At 45.1% G+C, this 21,706-nt stretch overlaps 1 protein-coding gene and 1 non-coding gene across 4 annotated transcripts in view; both read left to right on the top strand.

The window, feature by feature from the left end:
- On the top strand, nt 136-207 carry TRNAG-UCC. Its single transcript has one exon. It is a non-coding gene; the product is annotated as a tRNA-Gly (tRNA).
- AGPAT4 (1-acylglycerol-3-phosphate O-acyltransferase 4) overlaps nt 4,895-21,706 on the top strand; it is a 140,901-nt gene continuing 124,089 nt past the window's right edge. The window contains exon 1 of one of the 3 annotated variants that reach the window (XM_005684959.3): nt 4,895-5,026. Coding sequence is in view for 1 of the 3 variants with exons in the window: in XM_005684957.3 (XP_005685014.2) it covers nt 5,078-5,153 (76 nt within the window). In the remaining 2 variants the exon portion in view is untranslated. Of the gene's footprint in view, nt 5,154-21,706 lie in introns of all 3 variants that reach the window. The other 2 variants (XM_005684958.3, XM_005684957.3) reach the window with 2 other exon arrangements.

Raw genomic sequence — 21,706 nt, 5'->3', positions numbered from 1 at the left:
TCCCATGGACAGAGGAGCCTGGTGGTCTACAGTCCATGGGGTCACAAGGAGTCGGGCACGACTCAGCGACTGACACACACCAAGGTGCTGCTAGGCTATAACTTGCCAAATAAAGAAAAGCATTATCCAGGGACTTCCCTGGTGGTCCAGTGGCTAAGACTCTGCACTTCCAATGCAGGGACCCAGGTTCAGTCCCTGGCTGGGGAACTAGATCCCACATGCGGCAACTGAGTTTAAATGCTACAGCTAAAAAATCCAACCCAAATAAATAAATAAAAATAAATATTAAAAAAAGAAAAGCATTATATCATCACTTGAGAACAATATTTATTTTTAATAAATGCTTCAGTTCTCTGTTTATAAAGGTAACCCATACTTTTCAAAATTTTTAAAAAATCACACAGTATGGGGACCTCCCTGGTGGTTCAGTGATTTAAGAATCCGCTGGGCTATGCAGCACACGTGGGCTCAATTCCTGGCCAGGGAACTAAGATCCCACATTCCTCAGAGGAACTAAGCCTGCGCGTGGGAACTGTACAGTTCACAGGCCACAACGAAAAATTCGGCGTGACGCAATGACTATCAGGAAGCAGACAAAAAATTAATGAATTTAAAAAAAAATCACACAACATGTACAGTACAAGGGCTGAAAATCACCCAGAGTGAAACACTGCTTGAAGTGGTGTGCTTTCTTTCTACCCAGCTGCAAAGAATGGGAGGGCTAAGTCGCAGTATTCTTTTGTATGACATCCTTTAAAACTGGGCTTCCCTGGTGGCTTAGACAGTAAAACATCTGCCTGCAGTGCAGGAAAACTGGGTTCAATCCCTTTTTGGGAAGATCCTCTGAGAAGGAAATGGCAACCTACTCCAGTAGTCTAGCCTGGAGAATCCCATGGGCCAAGGAGCCTGGTGGGCTATTGTCCACGGGATTGCAAAGAGTCCACTGAGTGACTAACACTTCCTTCCTTTAACATCAGATAGTGAAGCTGGGATCTTTTTCCATTTGCTGCCCGTGAGCTGAGCATTAACTGATTTGAATCCAGCTCCTCCTGTTGTGGTAGATTTGCTCCTGCCTCATTTGATGTCCAGTCGCTCAGCGCCTGGATACAGGAGGAGGGAATGAATGACTTCCCAGGATCATCTCTGCCAGGCTGAACAGACCCTGAGCGGTCCAAAGAGAAAGGAGCTGAGACCAATTTGTAAGAGATTTCAAGAAACATTATGAGTTAAGATACAGTGAGAGCTGGTCAATGGACCTCAGTATTTGAAGAATGCCTTAGGTTGTCATCATTATTGATCAGGAAGGAATCCTGCCTAATTCTCCGTGCTTTCCTCATGCATGTGTGCTCACTCAGTCGTGTCCGACTCTTTGCAACCCCAAGGACTGTAGCCTGCCAGGCTCCTCTCTCTGTCCAGGGGATTCTCCAGGCAAGAATACTGGAGTGGGTTGCCATCCCCTCCTCCAGGGGATCTTCCCGACCCAGCGATTGAACCCATGTCTCTTATGTCTCCTGCATCAGCAGGCAGGTTCTTTATTTGCCACTAACACCACCAGTGATAGGTAAAGTTAGTTATTCGAATGTACTTAAAATGATTGTAATAATAGCAACATAACCGTAAGAGATTGCTGGTTGGTTGTGATGTATGTGACATATTTGTAAGACTCAATTAGAAATGCTTGAAATATGCAACTATAAATGTAAATGTATTAAATGTATTACATTACATTTAATGTAAATGTATTAAAGACCCCAATATCAAGTTGAATTTATTATTTACATCTTTTCTTTGTTGCGTCAAAACAGTAGCAATTCCTAATACAGCATACAATAAGGTCATTATAATCACAAGTCTGTAATATGTTTGTATTTTACAACTGTGGAAATTTTCAAACTGTGTATACAGATCTATATGGATATAGCTACTATATTCATGTTTATAGCATAAGCCAAATGAAAAGAAAGAAAAGTATTGTCAGTGTGTTAAGAGAAAAGGCTGTTTGAAATAATGTCATTGATAACCACCTAGCATGACAGCTAAATATATAGCAGGTAAGTTAACACTTTATATCCATGATATTCATCATTCGAAGTACCAGAATTTAGGCTAAAAGAAACTTTTCTAAAACACGTGACATTCAACCTTTAACAGAGGGTTCTGAGGATACTTCTTTTTGGGGATTAAACATGTCATAATCATCATCTATCATTCTTTGCTTCTGTCCTAAATTGCTAGAACACTAAGACTTTAGAAACCTTGAGTCTTCTGTTTTTTAATCATGATCATTTTTAACATAAAAGTTGTAAATACTCATTGTAGAAAAATTTTGAAATACTATAAAATACAAAAAGCAAATAAAAATGACCCTCAATCTCACAGTTCAGAAAAAAAGTCATTAGCAGTTCAGTGACCTTTTTGCACAATGTGTGTTTCCTAGGACACCAGTCATTGGATTTAGGTCTCATCCTCGTCCAGCACAACACAGCTTAGCTAATTACATTACCGAATAAGGTCACATTCTGAGGTCTTGTGTGGATGTAAATTTAGGGAGGAGGGGGAATGCTATTCAACTCACCACACACCTAGAAGAATGTATTTGCTTTTTGTTTTAGTCGCTCAGTCACGTCTGACTCTATAACCCGCCAGGTTCCTCTGTCCATGGAATTCTCCAGCGGATCTTCCAGACACAGGGATCGAACCCAGGTCTCCCGCATTGTAGGCAGACGCTTTACTGTCTAAGCCACGAGGCAAGTCCTTATCGCATTGTATCTTAACTGTTTACAGTCCTTTCTTTCCTAAGACTGAGCCCCCTGGGGCAACGCCCATGTCTTGTCTGTGTTTTTGTATTTTCAGCAACTAGCACAGATTCTCAAAAAGTATTTGTTGAACTGAATCGTTAGATTGTGATCTGGAAATTTTCACAATGCTTTGTTCAGATAGAAATAGCTAAATCAGGATGTCTAAAATAAGGAGCGTCTCTAAATGGGACCGTGATTAAAGCTTATAGGATTTAATTCTAGAAGGTTGTATTTCCACTTTAAATTTTTAGACGTAGTCTTTTTCCTCCCATATTTATATCTACTGAGACTATTGTGAGTAACATCATCTAAATAGGCAGTGTGAAAGTAGCAATCATAATAATAATGATAATCTTAATGGAATAAAGACATACAAGTATTATGATCAGAATAAGACTTGCAACTGTCAAAAACTTTAATTTCAAATGGTTTCTATTGAAATCACTGGCTGTACTGGTAGTTGCGTGTGTGTGTGTACACACATCCAAGCACGCTCAGTTGCCTCTGATTCTTTGCGACCCCATGGACTGTACTTCACCAGTCTCACAGAGGTCCATGGATTCTCCAGGCACGAATACTGGAGTGGGTTGCCATTTCCTATTTCAAGGGATCTTCCCCACATGGGTTCTTTACGAGCTGAGCCACTTAATATAGCACAGATTTTGAAATATATCCCCATTCAGAATTCAAATATGGAAGACCATCAGTCTAATTCTACTTGAGAAGGGCTTTGAAAAACTGGAAACGAATGGATTTTAAAACATAATTTGAAAAGTCATGAGAACTCTTTAAATTGCATTGGCTGCAAAAACTTCTTGCAAACATCTTTTATAAACATGTCTACGTGGTCAAATTTATTTACACATAAATATTAAAATAAACCATTGATACAAATGGGTTTCCTGTTCTGGTCCTTGTTTATGCCTCCGATGGCCTTCATCCCTCTCAATCTTCTCCATCCCCATTCATTTATTTCCCTCTTACAATGGCAGACTATCAAAACACCGCACACCCTATAGGATCCAGTCCAAACCACGGTTTGCTGAATTATGAATGCTTTCTTTTTTTTTTTTTTCCCCTCAGCATAACCCAAAAGAGCTCTTTCCCTTTCTGTTTTCTCATGGCACGCTGTTTTTAGCACTTTGGTAGCTCTCAGTAATTCTGCAATATGGTCTAGTTATTTGTGAACATTTTATTTTATTCCCCTGTGGATTGTAAACATCTAAAGAATGGGGGTGAACATAGGAATCATACTTTAATTCCCAAATATTATTTGTGCCGATGGTTCTAATAGAGAGCATTTGAAGGGCACGCACCTTAACTCTTTGGAGGCGGAAAGAGTTTTTTAGGCGTGTTGGAGACCTGGCATTTCCGGGGATCCGACAGCCCCGCCCTCTTTCAGAGTTATGAGGGCACTATTTTATTGTTAAGGTCTGCCCAGACCCTAACACTGGGTGCAAATGCCACGTGCCTGTGTCCGGTGTGCGCGCGCGCGCGCGCGCAGGCAATCAACCCTGGCGGCTGCTTTGCGGGGAGAAAATTCATCGACCTCCAAGCCTCTTTTCCCCAGTTCTTAACACCTCAGATCGCTGGAGTTTTCAGTATAATTTGGGCCGAAGGTGCTTTGGGGCTCCTCCGAGTGGAATGCCATGTTTTCCCGCACCGCGTACGAGTGAGACGGGAGAGGGGCATTACAAAGTGCAGGTCTTTTACCAAACACGAGAGCAGGCAGTTTCCAAGTCTCAGCCCAGCCGAGGCCGGCTCGGTCCGAGCTGAGGTTGGAGGAGCCATGTCGGCGCAAGGATGCAACAGGATTTGCGAGGCGCGAGCGAGAAAGGAAAAGGCCACCTAGCGGGCTTTGTTTCCGATTCTGGCAGGTTCTCCGGCCAGAGATTGCAAACGTGAAGCCTACCGAAGCACTTCCTTACATTAATTGCAAGGGGAGGGGGAGAGACTCATGTTACAGCAGCTCGTCTCTCCCTCCCCGTAACTGCTAAATTGTAGCTTTAAAAGGAAGTGACATGGGGTGGGGAGAGACGTCAGCTGAGGACCACTTTTTTTTTTTTTTCTTTCCCGAAGGGTCCACCCAATGGGTGGAGTCTCGCTTTTTTCTTTCCAGCGTTGGCTGTCTTACAGCGCCTATAAACTAGTGGCAATTTCTGCACCCCAGCCTGCTCCCTTCAGTTTCCGATCTCTAAGTCCACGTGTCCAGGGCTGCCAGAAAGGAGGTATCTGCGGTTCGTGCTGTTTGCAGGCGGCTTCACCTCTGGGCGTGGCGGATGTGTGCGCCCCTCTGTCTCTCCCTCGTTATTTCTCTCCTTGGCTGGATTTCCCTAAAACCTCTGGAAGGGGTAGGTAAGCGAGAGGAGGCGAGGAAGGCGGAGAAGGAAGTGAGGCGACCGCGGGAACGTGGAGGGGCTTTGCCGCCGCACAAGGACCATCTCTTTGTGCTCAGCCGGGGGGAGCGTGTCTGTGCGCCTTGGGATGCAGAGCTGCTGCGCTGGGGTTCATTTCCCCACCCCTGTCCAGCCATCCCCCACCCCACCTCCCTCCACCTCCCCGCCTCGGGTGAAAGAATTTTCTCTGCAATAGATGAAGCTGGGGCGAAGGTTCCTGTTACCGATCGGTCTCTTTTTGTGTCAGGCAACATGTTCTTCCGTCTCTGGCGTTTCTATGGCAACCACAAAAAGACTACACCAAATGCATCCCCTCTACCCATCGCTTTATTTGTGTTTGCTCCGCGTCGGCGGCTCTCCGCGCGCGGGTTCTCGCCCGGGGCTGCTCAGAGGCAGCCTGGCTTCGTGGCTATCCGTCCTCACCCCCCGTTTTGGTTTTTCCCTATTACAGGCGGGCTGGGGGAGGGGAGTTGTCAAGGCAACAGGCTTTTATACTTACGTCTTTATTTACTTAATTTTCAGCCTATGAAATTTTTTCATCATATCTGGGAATCAGAAAAACAGTGATTTGATGTTTCTGTAAGGCTTCCGTTTCTGGTCTTTCTGGAAAACCTAAACTGTTCTCAAGACGTGATGTTAAATCCGTGATCTAACTAAAGAGGTTGGGGGTGGGTGGGTAGCACTTACTTCTTTAGAGGAGATGAGATCCTGGAGAAAAGTTTGAGAGGGTGTTTAAGAGTCCACTGACAGATATGTTATTTTCTGCCCAGGTTTGCTTAAGAGTCTAAATATTTAAAAGAGGGGTCTTTGTTCTAGTCTGAACTTACTTAGCACACAATTTAAGTTCAACAAGTAACTACCAGCAGGGTTCTCATTTTTTTTGGTATCTTTCTAATAGGGATCAGGGGCTGTCCCCTCCCCTTAAGGTGAGGGTCTTCTTTTTCAAAACTGGGAAAGAATGAACTCATCTATGACTGTTAGTTAAGCATTCTCAGCAGGAAAAAAAAAAAGTATCTATCATGAGTTAAGGGAGAAAGTGTCTGGTGTGTATGTGATGTGTGTGATTGTGTGGGGCGGGGGCTAGTAGGGCAGGGACATCAGGGGCAAGTCAAGCCCTAAGTTAAAACTACTAAATCTTCTTAATATCCTCTATGGAGGGAAAAAGAGTTGGTTTTCAAGGAAAATATAAAGCAGAGAGAAGAAAGTATCATCTACCTAGTAACAGGCAAAGTTAAATATAAGTAAAATCAAGTGACCCATCTGTTGAACAGACTAGTCCAAATCGGCTTATTAACGGGTAGGAGTCAGGCTGACAGTTTTCATTCAGTGCATCTGAGATGTTTGATAACGGACACCATTCTTTTAAGGGGTGTCCTGAATTACCAAATTAGGATTTATAGAATGGATCAACAGTCATATCACCCTTGAGTCTTAAAATTATCTGTAGTTTCGGATAAAGATTTGTGAAGGTGGCTTAGCCCTCACAATGCCTTCCTGGTAGACATCAGAAAGCATCACTTGGAAACCTCCCAGTACTCCCCCTCCCCTCCCCCACTCCCCAGGGAAGCAGGAAGAAGGGGTGGTTTAATGAGGTTCTGCTTGCCAAGATCCTTATCTCAGCATGGTCTTTTCTATGACTTATAAAACTTATAGGACAAGAGGTCTTAAGTATTACAGATACAAAAGTTATCTGAAAAATAGCATGGCACAAAACTAGCGGGACTTAATAAAGAGAGCTAGTTTAGAGGCATAAAGCACACAAAAGTGTCATTAAAAAATAAGATGATCGTTTTGAAAAGCCCAGGCTAATATATATAAATAGTTGGAGTGTAGGTTTGCAAAGAGTGTGGGAAGCAGTCAGGCTCGGTTACTGTTTACCAGCCTGAAGATGTCCTCACGGATCTCGGAGGTAGATCAGCCACATCAGATGGACCACGTGACCCTGCCAGATAGATGGACAGTGTGCATGTCAAGTGTGATGGGGCACTCCTGAGCTTCCAAATCTAGGAGTTTCACAGCAAAAAGCCTTGTAGGATGGGGTTCAAAGGAAAAGTAGCAAGAATTGTTTGTCATTTCAGCCAAAAAAAGAGAAAGAATCACACTGTCCTGTAATTGGACTGAGTAGAACTTAAAAACTTAACACTCTTGACCTGGGTAGGGTCGATGAAGGATCAGCGGCGTGCGTCCATGGAGCAAACACCCTTGACCTGGGGAAGGTCAATGGAGCTATGGATGCAAAGCCAATTCTGAGTCCCCTGAAAGGGTGGATAGAGGCGGTGCTGAGGAAATACCTGGTGAGGTTGGAGTTAGTCATTCACCACTGGTGGGATTGCATGGCTCTAAACTGGACGCTGTCAAGTTTGTGAAGATAATAGAAGTGGTGGTCTGTGGTCTCAAGTTTAAAATTTGTCAAACCGATGACAATGTGAGTAGGTGGGCACACAGTTGGAAAGAAGGAGGCGGGGCAAGAGAGAAGTGAGATGCAATAAGTCTGGGAAGAATATTATGAGGATGTTGACGTTGAAGGTTTGAAGGAGAAGAGACAGATGATTCTAGGGGAAGAGGCAAAGGTGTCCCAGGTAACAAGGATGGTGGTGGGCGATGGGTCCTGGGTCAAGGTTCTTGTCTGAAGCAGGGAGAAGTCCGTCTTTAGTCTGGAATGGGCCAGGTGGAGAGAACTGGTGTGGAGAGAACCGGTTGTGATTCAGGGACAGGATTTTGTTTAACTCAGAGCAAGACGGGTAGAAAAAGTGAAAAAGTGTTAGTCACTCAGTCGTGTCCAACTCTTCGCCACACTATAGACTATAACCTGCCAGGCTCCTCTGTCTGTGGAATTCTCCAGGCAAGAATACTGGAGAGGGTAGTCATTCCCTTCTACAGATGATCTTCCTGGCCAAGAGATTGCACCTGGGTCTTCAGCATTGCAGGCAGATTCTTTACCATCTGAGTCCCTGTAAATAGAATGCAGAATCCTTCCTAACCCAGTTATTGTTGAGTTGAAACTCCCAAGAAGTGAAGGCTAGACTTAAATCAGACTTAAAAGAAGTGAGAAATTTGGGAAAGGAAGCCCCCACACCCACAATGGCATTCTAATAATACTGACCATTGCTGTTGCTTTCAATTGTGGGGTGCTCAGGTGAGCACTGGGCACGCTTACTATATTTTGTTTGATCTGCTGTATTCCGAAAAAGAGGTCTCATGGGCATGGCAATACACTGTATTCATAGTTCTGAATGGTTTTGGACACCTCAGGGTTCAAATGTAGTCAAGCCTGGCTTAAAAACCATCTACGTCCCATAGAGTTTGTGCAATGCTAATTCAAGAAGCTTCATCCCAGGGCAAAATTCGGTTGTGAACTTTGTAACTTGGACATTTGGCTTCATGTAGGAACCAAGGAGGATCACTGCTAAGCTGGTGGGAAAGAGGAAGCTTAAATCATGAACTTGCTCTTTTCACAGTATTTATGTGCATTTATTACGTGTAAATAGCTTATTGTTCAGACATTGTATCAGACTCTTTGCAACTCCACGGACTGCAGCACGCCAGGCTTGCCTGTCTTTCACTATCTCCCAGAGCTTGCTCAAACTCAAGACCATCGAGTCCGTGATGCCATCCAACCATCTCATCCTCTGTTGTCCCCTTCTCCTCCTGCCTTCAATCTTTCCCAGCATCAGGGTCTTTTCTAATGAGTCGACTCTTCGCATCAGGTGGCCAAAGTATTGGAGCTTCAGCTTCAGCATCAGTCCTTCCAATGAATATTCAGGACTGATTTCCTTTAGGATGGACTGGTTGGAGCTCCTTGCAGTCCAAGGGACTCTCAAGAGTCTTCTCCAACACCACAGTTCAAAAGCATCAATTCTTTGGCGCTCAGCTTTCTTTCTAGTTCAACTCTCACATCCATACATGACCGCTGGAAAAACCATAGCCTTGACTAAACAGACCTTTGTCGACAAAGTCATGTCTCTGCTTTTGAATATGCCATCTAGGTTGGTCATCACCTTCCTTCCAAGCAGTAAACGTCTTTTAATTTAGTGGTTGCAGTCACCGTCCACAGTGACTTTGGAGCCCAAGATGGTGACTGGCTGATCTCCGTTTTCTTTGAGTGCCTGAATATCAAAATAAGAGCAAATTTTGGTGAAAGCTATGATGGAACAGTCTCTCTAACCTGTTTTCCTTTATTGTTTAAGACTTTCTCCACAAAGATTTCCTACTTGTGTTTGTTCCTCCAACCTGATTTGCTTTGCTTCTTCCTTTAACCTTTGGTTCTTCCTTTCAGTCGTCACTCATTCATTCCTGTATCATCCATCCACTTATGCGTTCACTCACAAATGATATTAGTATGTGTCAGACACTATATATTACGGATGTGGCAATAAATAGGCAACTAATTCCTCCTTGAAGAAGCTCAGAGACTTGCAGGGGAAAAGATGGAGAAACAGTCCCTTAAACCAGCGAGTACTGGCTTTATTACTATTATTAAACCGTAGTTGATTTGCAATATTGTGTTAGTTTCAAGTGTACAACTTCAGATTCTTTTCCATTGTGGGTTATTGTAAATTAAACTTATTATTACTGAAAAGAGTTCCACAGGCTATACAGCAAATCCTTACTCTTTGTCTGTTTAATGGAGAGTAGTGAAGCGACTTAGCAGCAGCAGCAGCAGTGTGTATCTATGACTCTCATGTTCCTAGTTTATCCCTCCTCTTCCCCTTTCCCTTTCGGTCGCTATAAGTTTGTTTTCTATGCCCGCGAGTCTTGTTACTGTTTCGTAAATAAATTGATTTGTATTACTTATTTTTTAGATTCCAGATATAAGTAATGTGATATAATATTTGTCTTTCTCTACCTGATTTACTTCACTCAGTATGATGATCTCTAGGTCTGTCATGTTGCTGCAGATGGCCACATTTCATTCTCTTGAATGGCTGAGTAATATTCTGTTTTTCTTCCCTGATAGCTCAGTTGGTAAAGAATCCATCTGCAATGCAGGAGACCCCGGTTCATTTCCTGGGTCAGGAAGATCTGCTGGAGAAGGGATAGGCTACCCACTCCAGTATTCTTGGGCTTCCCTTGTGGCTCAGCTGGTAAAGAATCCACCTGCAATGTGGCAGACCTCAGTTCAATCCCTGGGTTGGGAAGATCCCCTGGAGAAGGGAAAGGCTACCCACTCCAGTATCCCTGGCCTGGAGAATTCCATTGACTGTATAGACCTTGGGGTCGCAAACAGCTGGACATGACTGAGCAACTTTCAGTTCACATATACACACACACACACATATACATACAGGGACAGGGACTGGGATAGATTGAAGGCAGGAGGAGAAGGGGACGACAGAGGATGAGATGGTTGGATGGCATCACCGACTTGCTGGACGTGAGTTTGAGCAGGCTCTGGGAGTTGGTGATGGACAGGGAAGCCTGGCGTGCTGCAGTCCATGGGGTCACAAAGAATCGGACACGACTGAGCAACTAAACTGATACTTACAAAGGGTATTGTGCTTCTTTCATTGAACAGTTCTATACATAGATTGTTCTGGGCAGAGAGGTGGAGTGCTTAGCAGTTGACTGTTCATCTTATAATTTTCTTGTGTCTTCCTCACTGGTTGGGCATATGTCTGATGTCAGTAAACATTTGTTGGCTAACTGAATGGAAGAAGTGAGGTTTTGACCCTGCAGACACAGAGACACAATGTGCAGCAGGCTTATAAATTCTCTGTCTGAAAAGCACAAGCTGAGTGAGATCATGTCTCAAAGTTCCCTCAGAGTGAGTTCCTTGTAGACTTCCGTGGGACTACAGCTCCCTCCAGATGGACTCAAAATAGGACATTTTTAAGGGACAAGCTCCCAACTGCATCGAAATTATATGCCCATTGCTTTACTACAGAGTCCCCGGTCATTAGATTTCCCATAAGGCATTGCAAGCCTGTGTCTCATTCTACAAAAGCAAGTGGGTTTCAACACCTTAAATCCAAATGTCCCCAATAAATTATGTTAAATAAGTATTTAAACTTGTTACAGAGCTTCCTGTTTGTATTTCCCGCTGTCGTGGAGCTCCTCTCAGCAGGATTGTTTGGCCCCTTGTAATTTCTACCTTCAGCAGGAAATTATATGGGCAACCTAACAAAGTTCATCCGGAACACCCCCTCCGGTGCCCGCCTGACCTTCAGAGCAAACACTTAGCAGATTCCCCTTCTTTGTTATTCTGATTGCAGATGAGGTCAGCCTCTCCCTTTGGCAGGAAGTTGTTCCAGATAACTGGTTGGCAGAGGTCTCTCCCCTCTGACCTTGGGTCATACCGAATGGCTGTTCCATGGTCATTTCTACGTAGGATCCGCAGAAGAGGCACATTGTGACCTTCCCAGTTGGAAGGACACTTCCTGACACTGAATTTCCTGCAGGAGAGTATTCCTTAGTCTGGGGGATGAAGGGTAACCTACAGAAGCGATCAGAGATGCTGAGGTGACCCGCCAACCTGTGTGGTATATGTGAGAATCATAGCAGCCCACCTGGCTGAGGGCACCTCATGGGCTAGTCAGTTACAGAGACCTCACACTTCTTCATTCCCTTTATCCTCGTAACAAACAGAGCAGGTCAAAACTGTTATCTCTCTCCATTTGATAGAGAGAGAAAGTAAAGATGAGAGTATGTTACTCACCTAACGTCATAATAAGTAACTGAAACAGAACTGAGACTGGACTCAAGACTATGGTACCGCTCCCCACCGCCAACCCCCCATTTCAGTGGCATCATCTTGCATCTGTGCGCAGGGCCAGCCTGGGATTTAGACACGCAGTGCTTCCTCAGTCTCAACAGCTCCCTACCATGTGGACCTTGCGTTGCATGCCTTTCACCCTAGGTTTTAGGAGCTTCAGAAATTCTGGAAGAGAGAATAGTAATTTAGAACTTGAGGTGGGAGGGAACTTATAGCAGTACTTCTAAGACAAGCTACTTTAATAGTTTTCAGGGAGCTTTGTTGTTTTGTTGTGGTTTAGCCATAGAGGTGGTTAAAGAAGAAAAGGAAAGATATACCCATCTGAACGCAGAGTTCCAAAGAATAGTAAGGAGAGATAAGAAAGCCTTCCTCAGCGATCAGTGCACAAAAATAGAGGAAAACAACAGAATGGGAAAGGCTAGAGATCTCTTCAAGAAAATTAGAGATACCAAGGGAACATTTCATGCAAAGATGGGTACAATGAAGGACAGAAATGGTATGGACCTAACAGATGCAGAAGATATTAGAAGAGGTGGCAAGAATACACAGAAGAACTGTTCAGAAAAGATCTTCATGGCCCATATAACCATGATGGTGTGATCACTCACCTAGAGCCAGACATCCTGGAATGTGAAGTCAAGTGGGGCTTAGGAAGCATCACTATGAACAAAACTAGTGAAGGTGATGGAATCCAGTTGAGCTCTTTCAAATCCTAAAAGGCGATGCTGTGAAAGTGCTGCACTCAATATGCCAGCACATTTGGAAAACTCAGCAGTGGCCACAGGACTGGAAAATGTCAGTTTTCATTCCAATCCCAAAGAAAGGCAATGCCAAAGAATGTTCAAACTGTTGCACAATTACACTCATCTCACCCAATAGCAAAAAAATTTATTCATTTTTAATTGAAGGATAATTGCTTTATAGTAGCTCACAATAGCTCAAAATTCTCCAAGCGAGGTTTCAATAGTATGTGAACCGAGAACTTCCAGATGTTCAAACTGGTTTTAGAAAAGGCAGAGGAACCAGAGAACAAATTGCCAACATCAGTTGGATCATTGAAAGGGCAAGAGAGTTCTGGAAAAACATCTACTTCTGCTTTATTAGACTATGCTAAAGCCTTCGACTGTATGGATCATAACAAACTGTGGAAAATTCTGAAAGAGACAAGAATACCAGACCACCTTACCTGCCTCTTGAGAAACCTGTATGCAGGTCAGGAAGCAACAGTTAGACCTGGACAAGAAACCACAGACTGGTTCCAAATAGGAAAAGGAGTACGTCAAGGCTGTATATTGTCACCCTGCTTATTTAACTTATATGCAGAGTACATCATGAGAAACGCTGGGCTGGAAGAAGCACAAGCTGGAATCAAGACTGCCTGGAGAAATATCAATAATCTCACATATGCAGATGACACCACCCTTATGGCAGAAAGCCAAGAGGAACTAAGAGCCTCTTGATGAAAGTGAAAGAGGAGAGTGAAAAACTGACTTAAAACTCAGCATTAAAAAAATTAAGATCATGGCATCTGGTCCTATCACTTCATGGCAAATAGATGGAGAAACAATGGAAACAGAGACAGACTATTTTCTTGAGCTCCAAAATCACTGCAGATGGTGACTGCAGCCATGAGATTAAAAGACGCTTGCTCCTTGGAAGAAAAGTTATGACCAACCTAGAGAGCATATTAAGAAGCAGAGACTTTTTTTACTTTGCCAACAAAGGTCTGTTTAGTCAAAGCTGTCGTTTTTCCAGTAGTCATGTATGGATGTGAGGGTTGGACCATAAAGAAAGGTGAGCACCAAAGAATTGATGCTTCTAAACTGTGGTGTTGGAGAAGACTCCTGACAGTCCCTTGGACTGCAAGGAGATCAAACCAGTCCATCCTGAAGGAAATCAGTCCTGATTATTCATTGGAAGGACTGATGCTGAAACTGAAACTCCAATCCTTTGGCCACCTGATGTAAAGAGCTGACTCATTGGAAAAGACCCTGATGTTGGGAAAGAGTGAAGGCAGGAGGAGAAGGGACGACAGAGGATGAGACGGCTGGATGACATCACCGACTCAATGGACATGAGTTTGAGCAAGCTCTGGGAGTTGGTGATGGACAGGGAGGCCTGGTGTGCTGCAGTCCACAGGGTCGAAAAGAGTCAGGCATGAGTGAGTGACTGAACCGACTGACTGAGGGAGCTTTGTTGTTTTGTTGTGGTTTAGCCGAAGAGGTGGTGCAGTGGAGGAAGGGAACAGGCCCTATGGCTAAAGTATCTGAGTGACAGTGCAGTTCATACTTTAAATTGAATATGAACTGTGCTCAGAGCCAGTTTAAATTTTTTTTAATACATGACTGAACTGAACTCGACATATAATCAGCTTAAGCATTATTATTATTATAAATGTGTCTATTTATTTAGTTGTGGCTAGCAGGATCTTTTAATTGTGTCATATGGGATCTAACTTCCTGACCAGGGATCGAACCTGGGTCCCTGCATTGGGAGAGGTGAGTCTGAACCAGTGGACCACCAAGGAAGTCTAAATATTATTATTTTTTAATTTATTCATTTTTAATGGAAGGATAATTGCTTTACGATATACTGTTGCTTTCTGCCATACATCAACATGAATCAGCCCTAGGTATACATATGTCTCCTCCCTCTTGAACCTCCCTCCCACCTCCCACCCCATTCCACCCCTCTAGATTGTCACAGAGCCCTGCTTTGAGCTCCTGGCATTATTCTCAATGGTGAATAACTGAGGGCATCTCCTCTAAGATGAGGAACAAAGACAAGGGTGCCCACTCTTGCCACTATCATTCACCATAATTCTGGAAGCCACAGGGACGGCAATCAGAGAAGAAAAAGAAAGGAATCCAGATGGGAAAAGAAGTAGATCTCTCTTTTCAGGTGACAGGACACTATACACAGAAAACCCTAAAGATACCATCAGAATCAATTTTTAATCAAGGATTGAACTTTGCCACGAAGTTGCTCATAAAATACCTGCTATGCCTGCCCTCCATGATTCCCAAGGCTGTGGGTAGATGGAGTCAGCTTTTCTTATCTGTTTTTGATTGTCAACAAATCTATTAGAGAGTCTAAAGGCACAGAATTATCAGCAAAGATACCGCCAGTGCTTATCTTGGCCAAACTTTGACAAGAGAAGGAGAGAAATGAATTGAGTGAAGGTTGGTCTTTTTCCCATCTCCTTCCTGAGCTGTCCCCTCTCTGTGGGCAGAGGTTAACCCAGGCTGATGAAATTTTAAAGAGTCTCCTTCTCTAGCACTTCCTCCCAGGATGCAGAAGCCGTCCACACAACAGCAAAAGCAACATCTGAAACCTCCTACTGGGCACCTGCTTGTTCTTCCCCTCCCCTCTCTTACTGGAAAGACTGATGGGAAAGACTGATGCTGGGAAAGATTGAAGCAGGAGGAGAAGGGGACGACAGAGGATGAGATGGTTGAATGGGATCACCGACTCAATGGACATGAGTTTAAGCAAACTTCAGGAGATGGTGATGGACAGGGAGGCCTGGTGTGCTGCAGTCCACGGGGTTGCAAAGAGTCGGACACGACTGAGCAACTAGATTGTCACAGAGCCCTGGTTTGAGCTCCCTGACATTATTCTCGGTGGTAAATGACAGAGCATCTCCTCGTGGTTGAGGCTGAAAACAAAAACAACCTCTCTCTCCTGTGGGGAAGAGTAAGGTGAAAGGAGGTGTGGTGAGCAGCTGCCTTCCCAAATGTTATCACTCTTTGAGGCCCATCTCCAGAATCTCTTGCTCTGTTATCCAGACCTTCTTCCTTAATCCCGTTACTGCTTCATAGCAGTCGCTGTTTTCAGTTTAGTTCAGTTCAGTCGCTCAGTTGTGTCCGACTCTTTGTGACCCCATGAATCGCAGCACACCAGGCCTCCCTGTCCAACACCAACTCCCTGAGTTCACTCAAACTCATGTCCGTCGAGTTGGTGATGCCATCCAGCCATCTCATCCTCTGGCATCCCCTTCTCCTCCTGCCCCCAATCCCTCCCAGCATCAGGGTCTTTTCCAATGAGTCAACTCTTCACATCAGGTGGCCAAAGTATTGGAGTTTCAGCTTCAGCATCAGTCCTTCCAATGAACACCCAGGACTGATCTCCTTTAGGATGGACTGGTTGGACTTCCTTGCAGTCCAAGGGACTCTCAAGAGTCTTCTCCAACACCACAGTTCAAAAGCATCAATTCTTCGGTGCTCAGCTTTCTTCACAGTCCAACTCTCACATCCATACATGACCACTGGAAAAGCCATAGCCTTGACTAGACGGACCTTAGTTGGCAAAGTAATGTCTCTGCTTTTGAATATGCTCTCTAGGTTGGTCATAACTTTCCTTCCAAGGGGTAAGTGTCTTTTAATTTCATAGCTGCAATCACCATCTGCAGTGATTTTGGAGCCCCCCAAAATAAAGTCTGACACTGTTTCCACTGTTTCCCTATCTATTTATTTGCCATGATGTGATGGGACCAGATGCCCTATCTTAGTTTTCTGAATGTTGAGCTTTAAGCCAACTTTTTCACTCTCCTCTTTTACTTTCATCAAGAGGCTTTTTAGTTCCTCTTCACTTTCTGCCATAAGGGTGGTGTCATCTGCATATCTGAGGTTACTGATATTTCTCCTGGCAATCTTGATTCCAGCTTGTGTTTCTTCCAGCCCAGTGTTTCTCATGATGTGCTCTGCATATAAGTTAAATAAGCAGGATGACAATATACAGCCTTGACGGACTCCTTTTCCTATTTGGAACCAGGCTGTTGTTTCTTGTCCAGTTCTAAGTGTTGCTTCCTGACCTGCATACAGGTTTCTCAAGAGGCAGGTAAGGTGGTCTGGTATTCCCATCTCTTGAAGAATTTTCCACAGTTTATTGTGATCCACACAGTCAAAGGCTTTGGCATAGTCAATAAAGCAGAAATAGATGTTTTTCTGGAACTCTCTTGCTTTTTCCATGATCCAGCAGATGTTGGCAATTTGATCTCTGGTTCCTCTGCCTTTTCTAAAACCAGCTTGAACAGCTGGAAGTTCACAGTTCACGTATTGCTGAAGCCTGGCTTAGAGAATTTTGAGCATTACTTTGCTAGCATGTGAGATGAGTGCAATTGTGTGGTAGTTTGAGCATTCTTTGGCATTGCCTTTCTCTGGGATTGGAATGAAAACTGACCTTTTCCAGTCCTGTGGCCACTGCTGAGTTTTCCAAATGTGCTGGCATATTGAGTGCAGCACTTTCACAGCATCATCTTTCAGGATTTGAAATAGCTCAACTGGAATTCCATCACCTCCAATAGCTTTGTTCATAGTGATGCTTTCTAAGGCCCACTTGACTTCACATTCCAGGATGTCTGGCTCTAGGTGAGTGATCACACCATCATGATTATCTTGGTCTTGAAGATCTTTTTGTACAGTTCTTCTGTGTATTCTTGCCATCTCTTCTTAATATCTTCTGCTTCTGTTAGGTCCATACCATTTCTGTCCTTTATCGAGCCCATCTTTGCATGAAATGTTCCCTTGGTATCTCTAATTTTCTTGAAGAGATCTCTAGTCTTTCCCATTCTGTTGTTTTCCTCTATTTCTGTGCACTGATCGCTGAGGAACGCTTTCTTGTCTCTCCTTGCTATTCTTTAGAGCTCTGCATTCAGATGGGTATATCTTTCCTTTTCTCCTTTGCTTTTCACTTCTCTTCTTTCCAAAGCTATTTGTAAGGCCTCCTCAGACAGCCATTTTGCTTTTTTGCATTTCTTTTCCATGGGGATGGTCTTGATCCCTGTCTCTGTACAATGTCACAAACCTCCATCCATAGTTCATCAGGCACTCTTTCTATCAGATCTAGTCCCTTAAATCTATTTCTCACTTCCACTGTATATTCATAAGGGATTTGATTTAGGTCATACCTGAATGGTCTGGTGATTTTCCCTACTTTCTTCAGTTTAAGTCTGAATTTGGTAATAAGGAGTTCATGATCTGAGCCACAGTCAGCTCCTGGTCTTGTTTTTGTTGACCGTATAGAGCTTCTCCATCTTTGGCTGCAAAGAATATAATTAATCTGATTTCGGTTTTGACCATCTGGTGATGTCCATGTGTAGAGTCTTCTCTTGTGTTGTTGGAATAGAGTGTTTGCTATGACCAATGCATTCTCTTGGCAGAACTCTATTAACCTTTGCCCTGCTTCATTCCGTATTCCAAGGCCAAATTTACCTGTTACTCCAGGTGTTTCTTGACTTCCTATTTTTGCATTCCAGTCCCCTATAATGAAAAGGATATCTATTTTGGGTGTTAGTTCTAAAAGGTCTTGTAGGTCTTCATAGAACTGTTCAACTTCAGCTTCTTCAGAGTTACTGGTTGGGGCATAGGCTTGGATTATGGTGATATTGAATGGTTTGCCTTGGAAATGAACAGAGATCATTCTGTCTTTTCTTGAGATTGCATCCAAATACTGCATTTCAGACTCTTTTGTTGACCATGATGGCTACTCCATTTCTTCTAATGGATTCCTGCCCACAGTAGTAGATATAATGGTCATCTGAGTTAAATTCACCCATTCCAGTCCATTTCAGTTTGCTGATTCCTAGAATGTCGATGTTCACTCTTGCCATCTCTTGTTTGACCACTTCCAATTTGCCTTGATTCATGGACCTGACATTCCAGGTTCCTATGCAATATTGCTCTTTACAGCATCGGATCTTGCTTCTATCACCAGTCACATCCACAGCTGGGTAGTTTTTGCTTTGGCTCCATCCCTTTATTCTTTTTGGAGTTATTTCTCCACTGATCTCCAGCAGCATCTTGGGCACCTACCGACCTGGGGAGTTCCTCTTTCAGTAGCCTATCATTTTGCCTTTTCATACTGTTCATGGGGTTCTCAAGGCAAGAATACTGAAGTGGTTTGCCATTCCCTTCTCCAGTGGACCACATTCTGTCAGACGTCTCCACCATGACCCGCCCGTCTTGGGTGGCCCCACATGGCATGGCTTAGTTTCATTGAGTTAGACAAGGCTGTGGTCCTAGTGTGATTAGATTGACTAGTTTTCTGTGATTATGTTTTCAGTGTGTCTGCCCTCTGATGCCCTCTCGCAATACTTGGGTTTCTCTTACCTCTTTTCAGATGCTGTTATGTTATAGGCAATTCACTGCAGTTGCCTTGCTGGTGAATTTGAGGCTCTTCCTTTGTTGTGAAAGAATTCAGAGACAAAGCAGGGAGGTTAAGAGAGGAAAGGGAGAGTTTATTTTAATGTGGATCCACTCTCCCTCTGAGAGCTGACCGGTGAGGAGCTGCCACACCAGGCCTCTTTGGGAAGTGGGTTATGAGGGGTGTTCACATGAAGGGGTGGAAATCACTGGGGAAAGAGTTTAGGGGCCAGTTTCCCTGCTTTTTCACCCCAGCTCTATTTTCCAGAAGGGAGGAGGGATTTTGTTCCTGTGTGATCAGAATTGTTGTGGCGTTGGTGTTCGACACCACACTGAGCAAAAAGTTTTTGGACTCAAGATATTCTGGCCTCTCCCCGCCTTTCTTTGCCTGCTACTGGGACCCTTATCACCGGAAGTGTGTGGTTTCTTATCAGTCTGAAGGTTTCTGCTTTCCTCTGTCTGCTTATGGACCGCTGCTGTTTAGAAGATGCGTGATTTCCTGCCACCTGGCCCCTGCCCCTATTTCTCTGCTCACACCTAGCTCCCTGCCTGCGGCAGCAGTCCTAGCCTTGGGACTGCACTGGGGGCTTCTCATCAAAGTTTCTAGCGGCGACTGAGTGGATGCTGTAGGCTAGAGAAAGAGGTGGGCACAAGAGACCCGGGATCAGACTTGCCTAATCTGATGCCTTCCAGCCAGGCCCTCCTAGGTTGAGTTCTTCATCGCAGCAAAAAGAGGCAAAAGTCACCAACTCAATGGACATGAGTTTGAGCAAACTCTGGGAGACAATGAAGGACTGGGAGGCTTGGCCTGCTGCAGTCCATGGGGTCACAAAGAGTCGGACATGACTTAATAACTGAACACACACACTTCATCTCAGCACTGTTGATGTTTTGGGCCAACCTGTGCTTTATAGGATGTTCAGCAGCGTTCCTGGCCTCCACCCTCTAGCTGCTGCCCCTTCCCTAGTTGTGACAGCTGGAAATGCCCCGGACTTTGCCAGATGTCCCTTGGAGGGGTGAAGGCACCTGCAGTTAAGAACCACTGCTTTAGGAAATTCCCACGTCTGACCCACATGGTTGACTTCCCAATCCAAGCATTCTTGTCCCTCTGGGCTAACCTGTGCTTCCCAGGTTTACCAAGATGAGTCCAAACAAAGGTACAATTCGTTCACTGAAATTAACAGATATGAATTGGAAAATCGTAACAGATTAAGTGAAAGGCTTCCCTGGTGGCTCAGTGGTAAAGAATTCGCCTGCCAATGCAGGAGACATGGGTTTCATCCCTGGGTTGGGAAGATCCCCTGGAGGAGGAAATGGCAACCCACTCCAGTGTTCTTGCCTGGAGAATCCCATGGGCAGAGGAGCCTGGTGGGCTACAGTCCCTGGGGTCGCAAGAGTCGGACATGGCTGAGCACACGTGCACGCCAAGGAAAAGGCAGCCGTGTAGCTGGAAGTATCCCAGGTTTAGTTTCTTTTCTCTGACACACCGGCAACAGAGTCACCTTGTAACCCCAGGCTGCTGGGAGGCAGCTGGGCGGGGCTGGATGGGCTGATAGCACTTCTCAGAACTCTGTGTAGGGAGACCCTAGGGCTTCCCTGGTGGTTCAGAAGATAAAGAATCTGCCTGCAATACAGGAGACTGGGGTTCAATCCTTGTTTCAGGAAGATCCCCTACAGAAGGAAATGGCAACCTAGGCCAGTAATGGGAAATCCCACAGACAGTGGAACCTGGTGGGTGACAGTCCATGGGCTTGCAAATAGTGACCTGAGTGACTAAAACACACCCCTGGGCCAGGTGGCCTGAACTGGGTGGGATGGATTAACATATCTGTAGAAAGAATTTTGAGCTGCTCAGCGTTAAGTGAGCTCACCTCTGCTGGGATCTGACCTTTTGCCTTGTTTCCTGGGCCTTCCGTTGCTCCACGCCCTGGTCTCTAGGGATCCCTGCTCTCTGAACACCCTCAGTGGCCGTGGGTGTTTCAAACCCCTTCCTCCCTTCTAGTCCTTGGTCTCCGGCCTCTCCCTGGATTGGAGACCACCGTCCCTGCCCTTCCCAGACCTGCCCTGCTTCAGGTAAGGCCCGCTCCCCAGCCCCACGCCTGGGGCTCACGGGGCGTCCAGCCCCTCTCCTGTCCCTTGTGTCTGCCCTTCTCCCTCCTCCCTTCCGGGACCAGAAAGATGGACAAGAGTGGGGGGGATGTCTTACTCCTGCACCCCAGGCAATTCCAGAATCGTCCTTCTGAATCCACGTGTCCAGCCTGCTGTGGGTGGGGCGCTGCGGGTGCACAGAGGCGCCAGACAGGGTCACTGCCTGGAAGACAAGACAGAAAGCCAAGTGGGTCATTGTCAACACACTGGCGGGAGGGTGGGAAAGCAGAAAGGGGAGCCCCTGACCACCTGCCCCACCCCAGCCTGGTGCCTCAGGAATGCTTCCTGGAGAAGTCTAGAGCCCCTCCATCAGGTCTGGGGCGTGGGGTGCTAGTGCTTGTGTGCCCCACTTGCAGGAGGCAGGCTGTGAATCAGAAGTGACCTGTCATGAGAGGAGCGTTCCGTGTGGGGTAGCGTGCAGACTGTGAGATGGGGTTGGTTGCCATATCCCGTGGACCCTGTGAACTGATCTGGGTGGAAGGAGGCAGGGAGGGCCCACTCAGGCCCGAG

The sequence above is a fragment of the Capra hircus genome, chromosome 9, assembly GCF_001704415.2.
Source record: "Capra hircus breed San Clemente chromosome 9, ASM170441v1, whole genome shotgun sequence".
Lineage (NCBI taxonomy): Eukaryota > Metazoa > Chordata > Mammalia > Artiodactyla > Bovidae > Capra > Capra hircus.
Note: the sequence above shows the minus strand (reverse complement) of the source record. Positions and strands in the feature narration are given on the sequence as shown.